Source organism: Eptatretus burgeri, chromosome 12 (assembly GCF_056783735.1).
Source record: "Eptatretus burgeri isolate ZD-2024b chromosome 12, Ebu_testis_v1, whole genome shotgun sequence".
Classification (NCBI taxonomy): domain Eukaryota; kingdom Metazoa; phylum Chordata; class Myxini; order Myxiniformes; family Myxinidae; genus Eptatretus; species Eptatretus burgeri.
In genome coordinates this window covers 5,233,248-5,252,591 of record NC_140972.1, presented here as the reverse complement: position 1 = coordinate 5,252,591, position 19,344 = coordinate 5,233,248, and the positions used below count along the sequence as shown (strand labels likewise).

Below are 19,344 nucleotides of genomic sequence, written 5' to 3'. Positions count from 1 at the left end.
ATATCGAGCCCATTACATTTTTGAAATGTCATGCTACACAGTACTATACCATTTTTGACCCAATCTCTCAATTGTGAAGAATCACTTTAAAAATTAAATAATTGTCGTATTCAGATCCAGATTCGGATCTTCACCAAAATTGAACCAGTTCATCCTCTACATGCACCTAATCAGCTCTTCCAAGTTTCGTCCGAATACATCCAAAACGTTTGCAATTGTCGTGCTATATGTCATCTTTGGTGCGATTGCTCAATGGTGAAGAATCACTTTTAAAATTCTAGTCTCCATATCCGTATCCAGATCTTCACCAAAATCAAATCATTTCGTCCTTGCCACACACCCAACTTCACCAAATTTCGTCCAAATCCGTCCACAACTTTTTGCGATATCAGACAGACAGACAGACAGACAGGGGTGAAATCATAACCTCCATCCACCTTCGGAGGTAATAAGGACTCTTCGAGCAAGAGACACAAAGCAATGCTCGTAGAAGTGAGCTAAATTATTTCCAGTGCTTGAGAGATGCAGAGCTTACCGCGGCACCGGCGTGTGTGTGCACATGGATGATGCAGGAGATGTCAGGACGAAATGAGTGGATGGCCGTATGCAGCAAGTACCCAGCTTTGTTCACACCCAGGTTGGTACTTCCTTTGTCCAGCAAATCACCTTGAAGGTTTATCTTCACCTGTGTGTAAAAGCATCCAGGTATGTTCTCCATTAAGATATTAAGACTTGAGCTCGCTTACTTTTACATTACGTTAACATGGAGCTTTTGAAAACCCAATTATATCAAATAATTAATAGGTTTTCAACGACCGCAAGTCCTCTATTTACATTGGGGGTGCACTTCTGGAAAAGACGTCATCAGGCAAAAACAATGTAAATCGAGGACTTACTGTATGTAGCAAGCAAAAATGAAGAACAAAAAAAAACAAAGGAAAAGAAAATGATTGGTTGGTTGGAACGGAAATAAAAGAGAGGGGGAGGGTGGGGTGGTGGAAAACATACGTGTGAAGATAACATGTACTTTTGATGGTAGCGAACAACAGAATCAAACAGAAGAAAGTCTCAAGAGTGAATCACTCCTTGGTGAGTGCTTCACCCTCCCTACTGTACGTCTCACGGAAACATTCCTTTTGCTGGACGTCCTGCACTCTTCTGGGCATTCCCTGGTTATAGTCTCCTCCGCTCTGACAAGACAATTCCTGCACTGGTGGTGGAATCACTCCACGTGGCCATTCCTATATACTTTCCTCACTAACTGTGCCCCTCACTGGTCACCCCCCCCCAACCCGAGGAAGTATATTTGGATTCAAGTCTCTGCATAAAAACATATTGTTCCCCTTGCCGAACAAGAAGGTATTGATTGCGTTTGGGTCCGTTTGTTTCTTGCAAAATCAAAGATTTTTCAAGTCTATTGGTCAGTCAATTTTGTTATTGTCTGTCTGTCTGTCTGTGTCACCTGCAGGTCACAATTTTAAACCAATCTTCACGAAACTTCACCATATGGTCGAGTTTGTCATAAGCAAGAAGCCGATTATTTTTGATGTCAAAAGGTCAACATAGGGCAAAGGTCAACAACTACGGTGGTGTTTCTAACATTGTCAATTTTCATCCGATTGACTTGAAATTTGAAGATGATTTATATTTCAGGTCACTGGATTCAACCAGTCAATTATATTTGAGGTCAGCAAAGACCAAAAGGTCAACATAGGCCTAAAGTCAACAACTAGGGTGGTATTTCTAAAATCCTCAATTTTCATCCCATTGACTTGAAATTTAAAGATGATTTGCATTTGAAAATTTTTGAGGGCCATCTAGGGATAAAATGGTCCCCCCCCCCCAAAAAAAAAATGACGACGTCATTTTAACTCTGAGGTACCATTAAAAACTGCAGGCACTGATTGAAGACCCGAGTGAAAGTACTTAAGTCACAAGAAGTACTTATGCAAAATTATTCCAGATATGGATTGTTACAATGCTATAGATGGAGTTCCTGGTTCCAACTCACTTTACCCCAAAAATGTGACTAAAGTACTTCTTCCACTGAGGTCTTCAATTGTACAAACAAACCCTACAACACGTATAAGCCTATCCTTATCCTACAAGGGGGAGGCTTCATGACAAATAAAGAGCTGATGCCGAAGAGGTGAAGATAGCCTGCCTGAAGGTCAGCAACTTGTCCTCAATGGTGGCTTCAAAAATGTTCAGACATCAGTTCCAGTGACCAAGCGACATTGTGAAGACCTGAAATCTGATCACGAGGAGGCAGATGGACTATTATGACATGCACAACATGCATCGCGTGTGCACAAGAAGAATGTAATTCAGTCACCAGACACAGACGTTACCGTCCGCTGTGCCACTCACTACAGTGGCCTCAACCGCCAGGAGCTGTGTTTCCACACAGGAGTAAAATACAAAGTTAGGTATATACCTCTGCACAGGATCTGGCAGGGGAAATAGGAACACAGCTGTGCAAGGCCTTGCCAGGATTTCATGCACCGACAGGTTGTGACTCCAACAACTCAGTCAAGAATCGACAAAAAGAAAGTGATCAATGTATTGTTTGGCAATCAAGAGCACCAGGCCAATCTGGCACAGTGTGGAAACCAAAAACGAGTAGTAGTACTGCAGAAGCATGTGAGAGTTTCATATGTACACTCGACACAACAAATAGGAAGGCTGGAAGTACAACAGACGATGTGAGGAATTGGCTCTTCTGTGAGAAAGGACCAAAAAAATGAAGGTTTCCTCCCTACATCAGACAGCCTACAACAACATATGAAACGAGCAAACTACCAGGTAGACGTATCGAAAACACTGCAGCCTCCACAGAATCTGCCACCTGCTGCTGAACGTGACTGCGAAATCGTGAATCGTATCTTACAGCCTGTGCAGCACCACAAGCACTTGTAGAACTGAGTGCCTGCCACTGTCAGCAGTCCTCGTGTAGCCGAGCAGGCTGTAGCTATACAACAGCAAGCCACGCACTCAGGCCTCGGTATGCTGGCATGGCTGACAAAAGTTGTCAGAACCCAAGAACATCGATGGACGATCCCTGATGATGAAAACATGCACTAAAAACTGCAACAGACAGCAAGTTCACACAACTGCACCTATGTATATACATACAAGGGACTTATAAATTCATTTCAAGTTGCATCCACTCCTACAAGATCATCAATTGCTACAAATATGGATTGTGGATATTGTCTGTATGTTTACTTAATACTATAAACAACGTGTGACAGTTAATGTAGTCCGAGATCATGCATATTAACCTGGGAATATTCATTTGGGAGGCGGCCTCGCTGAAGAATTCAAAAACCAAGCATTGCGTGACATTTTGACCTCCAGTGGCATATTACAATAAGTGACTTCCGGTTCCGGTTTTGAGCGGCAAGAGGTCTCCTTCGGGGCTCCCTGCTGACATTCTCAAAGTTAAGTTCCGGTTGTTATTTGTCCCGTTTTAACTGTTTAATTTTCTCACCTACATGTTAATGTGTGTTCCTAGTTCGGTTTTGTTTCAAAAATCGTGCTATTTTGTGAGTATTTATGTCGACGTTCTTACCTGGTGTTTGAGGCCTAGTCCTAGGCTTGAGGCCTACCGGTTCCACTTGGTGTTCGATCGTTTTTTTTTTGTTTGTTTGTTTGTTTTTTCTCCCCATTACCTTCAATTTCTATCCTCCCCATTACCTTCAATTTTCATCCTCCCCACTTTCCAAACATCCCCCATTCTCCCAACTAATCTCTTTCTTATCTCAAAAAAAAAAAAAAAAAAAAAAAAAAAACCCCAACAACAACAACAACAACACGCTCACCTTCTCCCGATTCTGCTACTTCTTCTTCCTCTAAACTTCCTCCTCGTCTTCCTCGATTTTTTTTTTTTTTTTTTTTTTACACTTCCATGACCTAATCTGTTGAACTCTCTCATACATTAATATTAACAACAAAAACGATCTTATAATGCTTCATCTTCCTCTCTCACACATGTGGTACTCTTTACTGTTTCACAATGCACTACTCTTCTGCTATTTTAACAGACTGCTCTCATTTCGACCTCTCCTTCATTCCTTGCCTAAAAAATCCAACTATTACAGCGCTTATTCTCTCCATGCTCTGAATTCGCCTTCATTGCAACCATCAAGAATTGTGTTAAATCGCATCTCTGACCAAAAACTTTTAAAAACCACAGTTTGCCATGGATGCTCGCTTTCCATCAACCATTCTTTTTTTCCAACTTCAGTGCCAACTCACCCCCCTCACCCCTCACTCTCACTCTCAAAGCAACCATCCCACTTTTCTCCCTCCAAGCCTCCCTCTCACCTCTTTCAAAAATTCCCCCCTCACCTTTCATCCCCCTCACTCTTCCTTCTCTAAGTTGCCCCCCTCTCATCCACCAACCTGCCTCCCTCCACTGCCCTCTCACCTCCATCTCTTCACTCCACCTCCTCAAATACTCAACTGCCATCTTCCTTGTCTCTTGTCCCCCCTCTCTCCCAGCACCACAGAGCCTTTTCTCCTCCTCATTCGCCCCCTCCCCTCCCTATTCTGCAATACCCCACACTCCTTCACCCCCCCTCCTTACCTCCCCCCTCGTCCCTCGTCCTACCCTCCCCCGCCCCTCCACCTCCTGCACCCAAAGCCTCCTCCCCTACCTCTTCATTAAAAGTGTGGACCTCAAATATCCGGGGCCTTCGCTCAAACCTTTCAGATCTTTCCATGCAGGTTGCCACTGACAAACCAGACATTATCTGCCTAACAGAAACTTTCCTCTCCCAAGACGTGTCTGACTCCCAAGTATCTCTCCCTGGTTACTCCCTCTTACGGTATGACAGACCTGAGCCTCGTCCTGGTGGAGGTGTTGCTCTCTTCATCAAAGACTCTATTCCTCACTCTCCCTGCACTGCTCTCACTCCCCCACACCCCCAGGAATACCTCTGGCTTCGGCTTCCCCTCCACTCCCACCTCATGTTTATATGTGTACTGTACCGTCCACCGAACAGTGATGACTCCATCTACACCTCACTCTCCGAAAACATGGACCATCTTCTATCTTCTCATCCAAACTCTCTCTTCCTCTTATGTGGCGACTTCAATTGTCATCACGCCAGTTGGCTAGGTGTGGGTACCTCTCTCACCTGCCATGGCACCTCAGCAAAAGCTTTCTGTGACTCATTGGGACTGACTCAATCGGTCAACTTCCCGACCCGGATCTCAACCAATGGTACTCCATCTCTTCTGGATCTGATTTTGACAAATTTCCCTGACAATATCTGCTGCTCTTCCTTCGCTCCAATTGGTTCTTCTGACCACGTCCTTGTTAAAGTGGACATCTCTCTGGCTGTTATCAGAGAACCACCTCACCGCCGTCGAGTCTGGCATTTCACTCAAGCCGACTGGCAGGGTCTCCGAGCAGCCATCAAACTTACAGACTGGTCTCCTATCACTACTTTCTCAAACATCAACTCATCCTGGGAATTCTTTCAAAGAAACTTGCTCTCCCTCATGCACAGATTTATCCCCTCTCGTGTTCAGTTGTCTTACCCTTCCTCCCGCCCTTGGTTTACTGAAGCTTGTGGCGAGGCAGTTGTCCTGAAACAACTTGCCTTTGCCTCATGGAAAGCAAACCCAACTGAGGGCAATCTCAGTTCTTTCCACATAGCTCGGAACAAGTGTGTAGCTACCCTCAGGAGAGCCAGAAAACAACATCTTTCTCATCTCAAGTCTGAACTCTCAAACCTCTCTCCCTCCTCAAAATCCTGGTGGCGTTTAATCAAATCTGTTTCTGGTGTATGTTCCCCCTCCATCCCCTCCCTTACCTCAAATGGCCGCACTGCTGATTCCACACGTGATAAAGCTGAATGTCTAAACTCGGTGTTTGCAGCTAAATCTTGTGTCCCAAACCCATCACTATCTCTACCCACTTTACCCAGTCGCACCCAACTGTCCCTGGACTCTGTATCCTTTTCTCCTGACAAGGTGGAGAGCTTGCTTTCAAACCTCGAGTCAGATTCTGCAACCGGTCCAGACGGCATCAGCCCACGTGTCCTCAAAGCCTGCTCTTCTGCTCTTGCTCACCCTCTCTCTGTTCTATTCACCCTCTCATTTGCCCAAGGTCATCTGCCATCTGCTTGGAAATCTGCTAACATCACTGCCCTGCATAAAAAGGTGCAAAAACAGATCCCTGTAACTATAGACCAATCAGCCTTCTCCCAATCATCAGCAAGGTTATGGAATCCATCATCGCTTCAGACATGAAATCCTTCCTCTTCTCCAATGGCTTGATTTCCAATCATCAATTTGGTTTCAGACCAGGTCACTCTACCCTAGATATGCTGCTACTGCTCTCCCATCAATGGATGGAGGTCCTCAATGCCAGACAGGAAATCCGAGCCGTATCCCTGGACATATCACGTGCTTTTGACACAGTCTGGCACCCTGCCCTACTCACCAAACTCTCTTCCCATGGTATTCAAGGCCATCTCCACTCATGGCTCGCAGACTTCCTCTCCTGTCGCAGTCAACGTGTGGCCCTAAATGGAGTTCTTTCATCCCCTCTTCCTGTGCAGGCTGGAGTTCCTCAAGGTAGCGTTCTGGGCCCTGTTCTTTTTCTGGTTTTCATCAATGATCTCTCGGACTCTCTGGAAAATCCTCTATTTCTCTTTGCCGATGACTCCACCCTCTGCCGTACCATCTGTCATCCCTCAGACCGGCAAGCAGCAGCTTCTTCGCTCACTGCAGATCTGGATAAAATCACAAACTGGTCCAACACGTGGAACATGTCTTTCAATCCAGACAAATCTCACACTCTCACTATGTCTCTTCGAAAGGACCGTTTACAAAACCCCCCATCCACTTTCTCAACAATCCTCTGGAAGAAGTCTTTTCTTTCAAGCTTCTGGGTCTCACTATCTGCCATGACCTTTCCTGGGAAAGTCACATTTCCAACCTTGCCTCAAAAGCCAGTCGCCGACTGGGAATCCTCCGTCGTGCAAAGTCCTTCCTCGGCCCTCTTGAGCTCCTGACCACTTACAAAGCTTTTGTCCGTAGCCTGATGGAGTACTGCTCTCCCCTCTGGGCTGGTGCTCCTGCCTCCCACCTTTCTCGACTTCACGCTGTCGAAACCAGGGCTTTTAAGATCATTGGCATCTCCCGCAATGAAGCTGAGTCTTTGGGCCTCTCACTCAATCACCGCAGGTTGGTCGGTGGTCTTTCTGTCTTCTACAGACTCCTCTCCAGCCTTGCCCCCCCCTGCTCTCTCTGCGATTTGTCCCAACCACATTTCCACAGGGCGCTCAAGGTCCGCCAACAACCCCCTTCTGGTAAAACTACCAAAATCACGAATCACTGCTCATCTTCACTCTTTCATTCCTCTTTTTTCCCGCCTTTGGAATAAACTTCCTCACTCTATTCTTTCCCATTCTTCCCTTCAGGCTTTCAAAACAGCTGTTCACCACCACCTCTTATCTTCCCCCATCCAAATCCTCGATCTTTTCTACCCCCGATAATCCACCCAAGCCCACTTCCTTCAATTCTCCTGCTTTCCTTCCTGAAAGTCCCTTTAATGTCCATCTTCCCCTCGCCATGTTCCCCGTCCCATCCCCATCCCATCCCCATCCCTCTCCCTTCCACAGTTCACCTGTGTCTGTTCCCCAATGTTTTGTCCCTTCCACTCCTGCCCCTCTTGTCTCATGCCTCCTTGCTGTGAGTTGTGTGTTAGCTCTCATACGAGCCTCGACCAAGGTATACAAAAAAAAAAAAAAATAAAAAAAAAAAAAACCGAAAACTGGACTAATTCCAATACAGCTTTGTTACATGAACACATTGATGTCTCAATATTGAAAATTGGCCAAGTCTGTTCAAAGATATTTACACTTATTTACCCTTACTCATTATTTTTTTGGCAGCCGTCGGAGCTGGCACTCCTCGTTCACATAATAGTGGATATCTCCAAATCTATACCACAATTTGAAACCACATACTGTCTGGAACTGATCCACCGGGTCCATTCTACCAGAATATCAAAGCAGACTGAAGCTGTGGGGGCAGGGGGGGGGGTGTTGAACAATCACCATCCAGCATGGTCTTTGCTCCTGGATTATTTGAGCCACTCTCTGCAAACACTGACACTCTGATCTCCTCTCACACCTGCTCACTCTTCCATATCTGTGAAGACCAACTGCCACCATACCAGCATGTCAGTACATGGGTGAGGAGCTGAGTCACTCTGTGAAATGACTGTTGGAAAAGGAACCACAGATTTCCCCAAATGACAACTATTGATTACTGGGGCCTTGTCATGTCATAGTTGTTCCTCAAACTTGACTTGCTCCTCTGGGCTCTTCTGGCCATGTGTTGGTAAAAGTTGGCATTTCTTTGGCAGTTGTCAAAGAACCACAAGGCGCAGGCCTGTATGGAAATTTGGTAAAGCCGACTGGTCTGGAGCCTGGATTAACATGTGCTCTCTCCAGTCAAGACTGGTCCATCATCACAACAGCGACCAACATTGACTTATGCTGGAATTTCAACAACAGATCGATTTCACTTCTTCACAAATCCGAAGACTGCCAAGATCTACAATCAAATGATGTTGAAGGAATCCATCCTGCTCTTAATCAACACCTGAGGCCAAACCAAAGTGGATTTCAGGTGGAAAGGATGCCAGTTGGATACATTATTGTACTACAAAGGCTAATAGAAGGAATTTGTGCTCACAACCTTCCTGCAATAATGGCATTTATTGACTTTCAAAAAGACCAACTCCATCCATTGTGGCAAGATAATGAAGATCCTAACAGCAAAAGGAATCCGTCATCAACTTGTGAAGGCATTTTCAAAGAAGAAAAGGGATACATAGCCGATGCCAAGATGCTCTCAACCGATGAAGAAATGCAGCTTTTTGAAATTCGAGCTGGAGTACGACAGGGAGTCGTTCTCACCAAAGTACAGGATGCCCATCTGTATTCATTAATCTCCTTACATTCCTGATCATAGGATAGTTTACCTGTGTCTGTTGTCTCAGTCTCCTTAATTCAGTCCTTCAAATGTGCTGCCTCTCATCACCTCCTGTGCTCATCCACGATCTCTTCGGCACAGACCGATTCGTTCCCATTCTGTTACTTTCCAGGTCAATGCTGCTAGTTTTTGTGTCATTCCTCCTTTCCTCTTTGGATATGTCAATCGTACCTACACCCTTTGGCAATCTGTAAACCTGCCACCCTTTGTCGTTTAACTACTTCATGAACCGAGACTCGAGTATAAAAACAGAAGCACATTAATGAGAAAATGTGTTGCATACCAAGCTTGACGCGGTGACTTCACTGAAGAGCAGGCCAAAAGGAATGAGCAAAAATTGTTCTTGTTCTTTACTCACTCGCACCTGTATGGTGGAAAAGCAAAGCAGCATGGCACGGAATAACAGAGTACCAATTACCGACACCACAAGCAGGAACCCCAGTTAAACACGTAGAAAAGACCTTCAATCTTCATTCGGATATCTAAACGATATATATTTCAGATTATTTTAAATGCCGATAAAACAGAACCCATTCAAAAAAGTTATTTTATAACTTCAAGAATGTGAATAAAGTCAGGAACGTTTTGAAATTGCTTTGAAAGTGAAAATTCAGGAGGTTAATCATGAAATTGCAATTACACCATTTCAAATATTTTAAAGTTGGCATCGTTGATTCAATGAATCATGGTCTTGCTAATCAAACCGAGCCACTGTTGCTGGGATTTTGAGCTGGAAAGAAACGATATACATGGTGTGATACAAGGCAAATATGTCAGCCCAGGACTTGGCACAACGGGATCAACAAGACAGCAACTCACCGAGATGTGGTTGTAAATCAGCTCAGACCAACCAAAAAGGTCCACGACACGGTACAAGGAAGCCAGTTTACAGCGCAAAATCTTCTCACCCTTGGTATATGCTGATGAGTCAGATCCACGAAGGTCATTGACTGGAACAACTACACCAAGGCCTGTTCAATGGTTGTACGGTGGATAAAATAGATATACGAGGATGGTTAATGGGATAAACAAGCAAGTATAGTTGTGGACTAAAATAAAAGGTAAGCGCACACAGTCAATACCATAAAGCAAAACTGTCAAGACACACAGGTAGTGGACAAAAAAAGAAAATGGAAACACCAATGCAAAGTGACTTAATAGGGCATTGGGCCACCGCGTGTGGCCGGTATGGCCTGTATGCACTGTGGCATAAAGTCCACTAGCGTTGGAATTATACAGGAGGGATGCGGCATCATTCTTCCACTAAAAAGTCAAAAAAACTCACCTGTTTGATGGAGGTGGAAAATGCCGTCTCAGGCGGCATTCCAGAATATCCCATAAATGCTCGATTGGGTTCAAATCTGGTTACTGAGAAGGCCATGGAATATGGATAACATCAGTGTCATGCTCATCAAACCATTGGGTCACCATACGTGCTCTGTGGATGGTGGTATTGTCATCCTGGAAGACACCCCTCCCAGCAGGAAAGAAATGCTGCAACATGGGGTGAAGACGATCACTCGGTACCAATAAGTAGCGATTGGCATTGACCTTGCTTTCCAAGGGAATGAGTGCACCAAAACCATGCCAGGAAAATGCACCCCACAACATTACAGAACCACCAGAACCCTTCATTGTTGGAACCAAGCACTCAGGGTTGTGGAGGTCTTTCGGTTGGTGCCACATGTGCATTCGTCTGTTTGTCGAGAATGTGGTGAAGGATGATTCATATGACCACATCACATTTCTCCACCACTCGGTAGTCCATTGCCCGTGCTCTTTTCACCACTGGACTCACAAACGTGCATTGCCAGGTGTGATGAGGTTTGTGCACTGCAACGCGACGATGGAATCCCGCTCTGTGGAGTTCTCGGCAGACCGTTTTTGATGAAACTGGCTGCGCACACCCCAGGTGGAAATTTACAGTCAACTTCTCTGCATTTGTTCGCCTGTGTTGCCATGCACTTCAAATTGATGCACGGATATCACTATCCTGGAATATACACTTCCGCCCACTATTTGCCTTTGCCGACAATGTCTTTCCCTTGGAGTTCCATGCCGACATCACCTGAGACACCGTTGCTCATGAAACATAAGCAAGCTGAGCTGTCTCTCACTAAAGCTTCTGCCAAAAGCACCCAAACAAATCCCCCCTCTTTAAAAGTTACTGAGGTCTCCTCTTGCAGCTATGCCAGCCATAATTATAGGTAACCGGGCAGGTGCAGCATTTTTACACATAACTCCAAGCATGCTGAGATGTGATTTGCTTAATTAACACAAGGGTCACACCTGTGTGGAAGTTGTTGCTTTCAATATAGTTGATGTCCCTCATTTACCAAGTAGTTTCCATTTTTTGTCCACTACCTGTATATTGAATTTACAACCTGCACAGTGAACATACACAGAGTATGAGATGCATAAGGTGCATCACCTCTGTGAAATGGTAAAGATTTTGAAAGCAAAAGTTGTTTCAGTGATGATCACTTGCATTGGAATTTGCTGGAGATAGAAATACTGGAGTATGCCATCAAAAGGCAGCTAGCAGCAGAACTTGATTTCTTGCATAAAGTTAACAAAAAGAATAAAGTACCACCACTGGTTGGAGGAAAAAAACTAAAAACACGACACAACATATGTTGCTGCAAAATGGAAATCTTCACATATTTTGTGGTGCTATTTTTGTTTGACGAGTAATTATGGCTTGTACTACATTTTGCTGCAATGTCACTTTAAAACTAGAGAGTTCATAGAACACCTTACTCAGCAGTGTTGAGAAAAAAAGAAAAAAAGGACATTTTGGGTGTGGGGGGGGACGGGGGGGAGTCTACGAGCAGCAAATTTGATGGGTCGAGATGATCTAAAATGCCGTAATATTTTGTTCAACTACTGATAAAGAAATGCTTTTGAAAGTGCCAAAAAAGCGATTTGTGTTCTACTACACAGAGTTCAAGTACCATATAAAATTAAATTGAAATAAAATAAAGATTTTGGAGGTTGTCAAAAAAACCTTTTTGGAAGTTTACCGCTGTTGATGCAGTGTTTTTTACACCATCTTATCTCACACATTACATTAGTTATTAGTGGCTGTTTGTGTCCTTTATGACATCCTTAAAAACAGTAAGTTTCCTGTTTGGAATTCTTTTCAATTCTGTTTGACTGCCAGACAGGCAAACAGTAAAAATATAGTCTCACTCCTCTGTGCACATGCGCAATCGGGACAAATTTGGAGCCAAAGTACTGCTATCCGCAGGTTCGTTTTCCGATTCAGGTTCTGATGATTTGTGTTCAACATATAACATTCAATTGAAATTAAGTTGTTCCTCGATCAGAAACTGACATTTGTAGACAGACAGACAGACAAAGTTAATCAATTGCTTAACCCCACTTTTCACATGGGGTAATTTGGATACTCTTAATCATAATTATCCCATGCATGCGAAGCGAAAAGTGGGGTTAAGCAATTGGTTCACTTGTCTGTCTGTCCGTCCGTCCATCCATCCACAAATGTCAGTTTATGATTGAGGAACAACTTAATTTAAATTGCATGTTACATGTTGAACACGAATCGGAAAGCAAACCTGTAGTTTAGTAGTACTTCGGCTACGAATTTGTCCCGATTGCGTATGTGCATAAACGACGGTAAACTTCCGTAATTTAGTTGTTTTTTATGACCTTTCCAATCTTTATTTTCTTTCAATTGAATTATATATTTGAACACAAGAACACAAATCGCCTTCTTATTGGTACCAAAAACTCCAGTTGTGCAGTACTTGGACATGATATATAAGGTGATGGATAAGACTGCATCAACAGTGGTAAACTTGTTGATGCCATACCACATGACATTCCCACAACTGATTGGTAAAATTTACGATTGGTCTTTGGGAGCCAAACGAATGTGCTTCATAAAAACATTAAAGTGCATGGACAGAGAGCTCAAGCAGTCATCACTGTGGATCACCCTCATTGGGATACCACACCAGCTGTCTTCGCTCATGCTTGCTCCTGTAGTCTTGTCTGGAGGCGTGAGCACATTCAGCAGAGATTTCACACAAGTTCATCATTGCTCAGATCTTGTGGATGGGCCTTTCAAACTCAGTGAGCAGCAGGACCAACACGGAAAGCATCCTTTGTTTGGAGTGCGCTGCATGTACAAGACTTTTGCAATCCTTATGGTCACACTCCATGATATTCATGGCCTTCGCAATTCCACAGATCTCTCGTTTGTGAAAATCCCGATGTCTAGTTACTTCCAAACAAAAGAAGCCATTGCCACTCGTAACCACATTATCTGTCCTAACCAAATGAATCTTTAATAAGCATTCTTTCTCCATTGCACTGTGCCAACTCAATCATACATGGTCTTAATTTTGATCTTTATCATCTGCCTTTCAAGTGCACCCATTGTGAAAATTGAAGGTAACTGCATCTGTTGTGCAGTTATACCATCAAGATTTTCACTAACAATACTTGGGACTGCCTACCATATTATTTTCAAGTGCTACAGAGTTAAGGATAAGGAACAAAATTAGATGAATGATAAAATTTGTGGTTAAATTATCAAGCTTATGAGATGTTCGAATTGTTCAATAAAGATATTGTGTTAGCAGCACTATAGCTGTTTACAGATCAATTGTGGAAAACTAGTTTATCCATGAAGACTCGCATTGTTCTGCTTTGGCAGACAAGAACAACGAGAAGGAATCAATAGAATGTTGTTGGAAGTATTGCAACTGCTGTGGAAAGCCTGAATGCAATGCTTTAGGTATTACACCTTCATCAGAGCATAACAGGAACACGCTATGGAGGCGAAAGTTGATAGAGGGCGTGAGTGAGAGGTGCATGCGTCGAAGGAACATTAGGGATGAGCAAGCAAGTGGGAGATCATGGAATTTGCTGAAAAACCTTTCAACCAATACAAGCATTTTGAACACAAGAATCAAAAATGTTTTGGGTTAAAGTTTTGACTGCATCTCCGTGAATGTCCAAAGAATCACATGCAATCTCTGCAGGCAGGTTTATATCGTTGAGACTGAGCGATCGTTTCTGTGAACACTTGCTCGATGCACAAACAAGCAGCACAAATTTCTCAAAGCCTGTGGCTCGACATTTCAATATTCCAGGACATTTGTTGAGTCACATAGCAATCTTTGATATTTTTATTTTCTTTGATTCCAGTACTAGACAGTTGAAAGTGTAAAAAAACAAACCCAATCTTCATGACTGGGACGTTGGCCCAACCACACGATTAAAGAGTGCTCTTCATTCACTTATACCTCCATCACATACAACTTTACAATCATTTTTCCCCATTTTATTTTGCATGTCTTATCCTTCTCGTGTTTCCAATTCCCTCTCTCCTCTTCTCTTTTTCTCCCCCATGTCCTCGCTCCTTTTTAAAGTTGTTTTCGTCGAGTTATTGTGGTCTATTGTCTTTCAACCTCCCCATCCCCTCTGTTTTTTTTTCAGTTCTCTCTTCCTCCCAATTACTTCCCCTTTCCTCACAGTCTCCTTGACTCTTGGCACCTAAATCCTGACCCCTCCCTTTCATGAGGTGTCAAAATGAGTCATTCTCACCACATATGTACCCTGATGAAGCTGTGACATATGCACCTCGTCTCCTCACTACCACCCTAAATCAACCTTTACCCCCATCACATCTCATTTTGCTCAGATGAAGAGAGCCATTGCCTGAAACATCTTGTTCTTGTTTTACCTCTGTATTTGTTGACGCGTACTGGCCTTTACGTTCGAAGAGGAACATATCAAGTTAACGTGGTCAGTGTGTTTGCATAGTTTAGAACATAGTTTTTCTAAGCGAGGGCCAGTTAGAGTGAAGTTCAGTTATTACGTATGCCATGAGGGGGCAGAGTTGACAGCCAATATACATTATGTTGGAAAGTGTATCCATACATGTCCTCTCTGTAAACCATGTGAGGCACCAGGTAAGTTAAGGAAAGAGTGGTTTTGGATGTCGTCAGTTCGTGTTTGGGCATGGCCGTGGAGGAGGGGATAAAAGGGTCTGTACACAAGCTGTTCGCTCTATTGGCTCTTGTCTCTGGCCATCCTTCCAGCTCTCTTGTATCTGAATGCGCTTCAACTTCTCTTACCACTATGCTCTCTGCCATCTGCCCTATTGGACGCTTCTCCTCTCTGCTGGGGTTCCGCAGTTGTGGACTGTTCCATGCTGTGGGCTGGAGACCTGCTTGTGGTGTAGCAGTATTAATCCCCGGTATCCTTTGAAAGACCCTGCCTGCCCCCCTCCCCCCGCCACCATTGTGAGTGAACATTATTTCTATTAAAGTGCTTTCCTTTTTAACGGATCATGAAGTGTATTTATTTATTTCCCTGTATTCGTGTCAGTCTATCTATCATCTCGGGATAATCCGTTTTTGTCATCCTGTGTCTTTTCAATAAACTGTTATTCCGTAAGCACAGGTGTCATGTGTTGACCTGCTATTACCTTCCTGGCATGCACAAACTTTCAACCTGGCTTTGTGAAAATAAGTGGGGGAGATACATAGTGGAAAAGCAAATTTGTTTTACGAGACCGGCGGGAATAGTATTCTGGTCAGGGCACCGAGGGACCACACGAGCCACTCGGGTGTGATCCCATTTGATATCGGCCATTCGCAAAGCACATCGCTTTGGCATGGTGGGATTAGCCTTAGCAGACAGTCAACGCGACATTATATATAAAATCAGACTCACGACTCACATAAAGAATATAATAGTAAAAAGGTGGAGAATGATAGCTGTGTTCCAGCAAAAACAAAGCACCTGTACTTTCTCACAACTATGGAAATGACAGATGAAAGCAGACCTTAAAATTATAGCACCACACATTGTCATACCCATATTAAGGCCAGTGATGCCACCAGGAGAAATGAGATGCTGCGCAGGTGACATAAGCATGTAATCAGCGATCTGTTGCAGGGCCAATAACCCGGAAGCATCGCGTCCCTTCTGCATCTGCTCGTCAATCAATGACTCGAGCTCCTCTCGAAAAGCCTGTGTGCAACACAATTGCAATCAAACATAAATCTCTGGTGTGCTGAACATACCTAATGCTGCAAATATTGTGGCTTTGATTCACCTGCATTCTCTTACCTCTGTCCACCCAGGACCAACCTCTACCCCTCCCCAGGATTAAGCAGGATATTCCAAAAACCCACACCTGGTTTCCCTTCCCAAGTCAATGATGGAAGGTCACCTCCATTCCTTCATATTTCTACTTTCTTGCCAATGGAACTGACTCGCTGTATCCATTGCCTTGTGCTCTTCCTTCCGGTCTTTCAAGTATACTGCAGATCACCACCTCTGACCTTTGCCACTCTCCTAGTGTCTCCAGTTTTTTTTTTCCTCTCCCTCTTGCATCCCTGCCACTCAACAACTCGTTTGTGATGGGTCTGTGTGTTTTGTCTGCCGATTCCCTTTTGAGTCTATAAACCTGCTGCTCTGTCGTTTAGCTCCTCCATGAACCTGCACTTATTTATTTAAAAATAAATCAGTCAAGGGTTGCACACTTTAGTTCAGGATGTGGCAGGACATTCATTGAGCCAAAGGTTTCCTCAGGAATTACTACAAGTGTCCATTGATGGGGTAATGAATGCAACAATGAAAGACTAATGTGGGACAAAGTGAAGATAGAACAAGCTTATGCTACAACTGTAAGCTCTGCTCATGAAATAAAATTAAAAAAAAAAAACTATCAAAAATTAAAACTGCACCAAATAGTGCAAAATTATCTGAAAAAATGAATTTTGGGTGATTTTACTATTAATGGGTGAGTTTAATGCCAGAGTAGGCAGGAAAAGAATTGTGGGAAGGAGGTTTGGAATGGAAATGACAAATGACTACAGCAAACGTCTGTTAGAAATGAGCTAAACTCACAATTTCCTTCTTATGAGCACATTATTTAAGCACAGACGAAACCGTAAAACAAGATGGACATCATTGGATGGAACAACACAAAGTTTAATTAAAGCTATTGTTGCAAGTCGACGATGAAAGGCAGTTGAGAGACAGGACAAGAGCATATGGAAGACGCAATATACCAACTTATCACGTTATTTCAAAAATTAAATGGAGATAAAAGCACCGAATAAAAACAAAAATAGATGGAGGAATTTCATATGAAAGTTAGGATTAAATAGAGTTGTTTGGTCTGTGGATGTGAAGGAGACACCTCGATGTAATCAAGTAGGGAAACTGTGAGCTTAAATGTTATGTGTCACCACGCAGGGTGGTGGTGTGGTGTTAATTAGATGGGGATTAAGGATAATTTCCCCCAGTATGTAATTGCCCTCCCCCCCCCCCATGACCTACTCCTACGTTTTTGCATTTACAAGCTAACCAAGATGAAGTGCACTTTCATAATAACCACAATGATAATAACAAGCGAAGCAGGCATGCCGCGCAGGCAGAAGCTCCGCCTTCCTGGGTTTCGTGCGAGCAAGCCATGCCCCAGAGGTGGAACGGTTGTTCGGTGTGACGTCAGGAGAGATAGAGAAACGAGGAGGTTGTTGGCTTGGTTTTTGGACGAGTTTGGTGAGAGGGACGCACGCGGTTGAGAGAGAACGTAGCTCGGAGATGGCCTGTAAGAACAAGGCTTTATGGCTGTCTTTCCTTCGACGCATGACGAAGACAGCACAATTCTTGTATTCGTGCCGAGGCAAATTAGCTCGCGTACTGAGCAAGACACTGGCCTTTGGTTCTTGGTTGGGTCATGAGAGATAGACCCCGAGCCTTGTGTTTGTCACCGAAGGGGATGGCGCCATTCTGAGAGCGGCGGGTCAGTGAGGACAATCGACGCACGAAGAGGCCGCGCGGAGTCTCTGAGCCTTGGTGTTGAATACCGCTCACAAATTGCCTGACGAACGTTCCCGCTGCGAGAGAGCGGCTTAGCACTATATTTTGGGCACAGCTTATTGGTGAGTCATCAGTGACAGCGCAGACCGAAACTGGTACGTGTTTGTCAACGCCGTCACTGATGATTCGCTAATAAGTGATGAAACTAATCCGGCAGCTGAGGGAATGTGCAGCATTGGGATTGTCATGTGTGTCCTATTTGTGAATGTCGTTACAGCTGTGGAAGAACTCTGGGAATGGTTTGAAACAGCAAAGGGCTTACCTTGTGTAGCTTTTCATTGTTGCTTTATGCAGCTTTCTTCAGCGAGAAGAGCATCATGGGAGGAGTCAATTTATTTATATAATCCGAGCCACTGGGGTAATTGATGGTGAGAGCAAATTGGTTATTCCCTCCATTTGCAGGTGAGAGATGCGAGTGGGTCTGCTTTTCATATATATATAAATTATTATTAATTAATCTATGTATATTTTAATCAAACAACATTATTCTGGACAATTAATGATGATGTGTTGATTTGGTTCAGTTCTGCATCACAAAACCAGAACAAAATCTCGATGCAGTGTTTGTTTCAATGCATCCCTTTTCAGTTTTTACATGGTACAAATATGATACCAAGTATTAACATTTATGTATGCAGACAGATATAAACGATTTGAAGAGTGTAGCATTCTACTTCTTCTTTCATGTGCCCTGATCGTCAGCCATTCAAGATGTAAAACCAGCAGATCTCAACCATTCTGGGGCCTACTTATCAAGCTGTGCAAGATCGTTCCAACCTCCTACCAACTAGTGGATGGGACACTCTTCCACCAAGTGTTCTGCAGTTTGAGGCTCTCCACAATCAGAGCTTGCCGTGTCAGCCAGGTTCCAGGTGTACATGCAAGCCTTAAAAACATCCAATGCCTGCACACAGTCTATTCAGGCGGCACCACTCCTTTCTTGGAAGTCTGCAGCCAACTAGTGACGTGGAAATAGGTGGCAGATGCTGCAATCTCCCTTCAGGTTGCCTCCTTTTCCACTCTGAGAGGAGCCACTGTTGTCTGCTCTCTAAGCCGTTGGCCTCGATGTAAGGCTTTGCTGCCCTGCTGAAAGGTTTCCCACTATCAAGTCGTTGACATTGCAGTGGTTCATGCATCTTGCTGTCGAGGGGATGAACTTCAGAGTCAGAAGCTTTAAGTATAGCATGTCTGGTTGCTGCTTCTCGCCTTACGTGGCGAGGCGGAATGCCAGCGAGGAGAGGTAGGTGGTGGGTGGATGTCCGTCTGAGGCAGCCGTTGATGACTTTTTGGGCATAACTGAGCTGGACATCCACTTTCCTTGTGTGCACGCTTCTACCCCAAACAGCCACACAGTACTCTGCTGGAGCATTAACCAATGCCAGTGTGGTAGAGTGTAGGGTTATGAAATCTGCTCCCCAGTCATGGCCTGCTAGTTTCATTAGCCGGTTGACC

At 44.0% G+C, this 19,344-nt stretch overlaps 1 protein-coding gene across 9 annotated transcripts in view; it reads right to left on the bottom strand.

Annotated features, from left to right (window-relative positions):
• Positions 1-19,344, bottom strand: part of ADD1 (adducin 1) — a 96,593-nt gene that overhangs the window by 33,976 nt on the left and 43,273 nt on the right. For all 9 annotated transcript variants that reach the window (XM_085849301.1, XM_085849297.1, XM_085849298.1 and 6 more), the window contains 4 exons: positions 15,876-16,032; positions 9,841-9,992; positions 9,305-9,385; positions 536-685 (listed from right to left, as the gene is read on the bottom strand). In XM_085849301.1, coding sequence (XP_085705427.1) covers positions 536-685; positions 9,305-9,385; positions 9,841-9,992; positions 15,876-16,032 — 540 coding nt within the window. The remainder of the gene's footprint in view (positions 1-535; positions 686-9,304; positions 9,386-9,840; positions 9,993-15,875; positions 16,033-19,344) is intronic.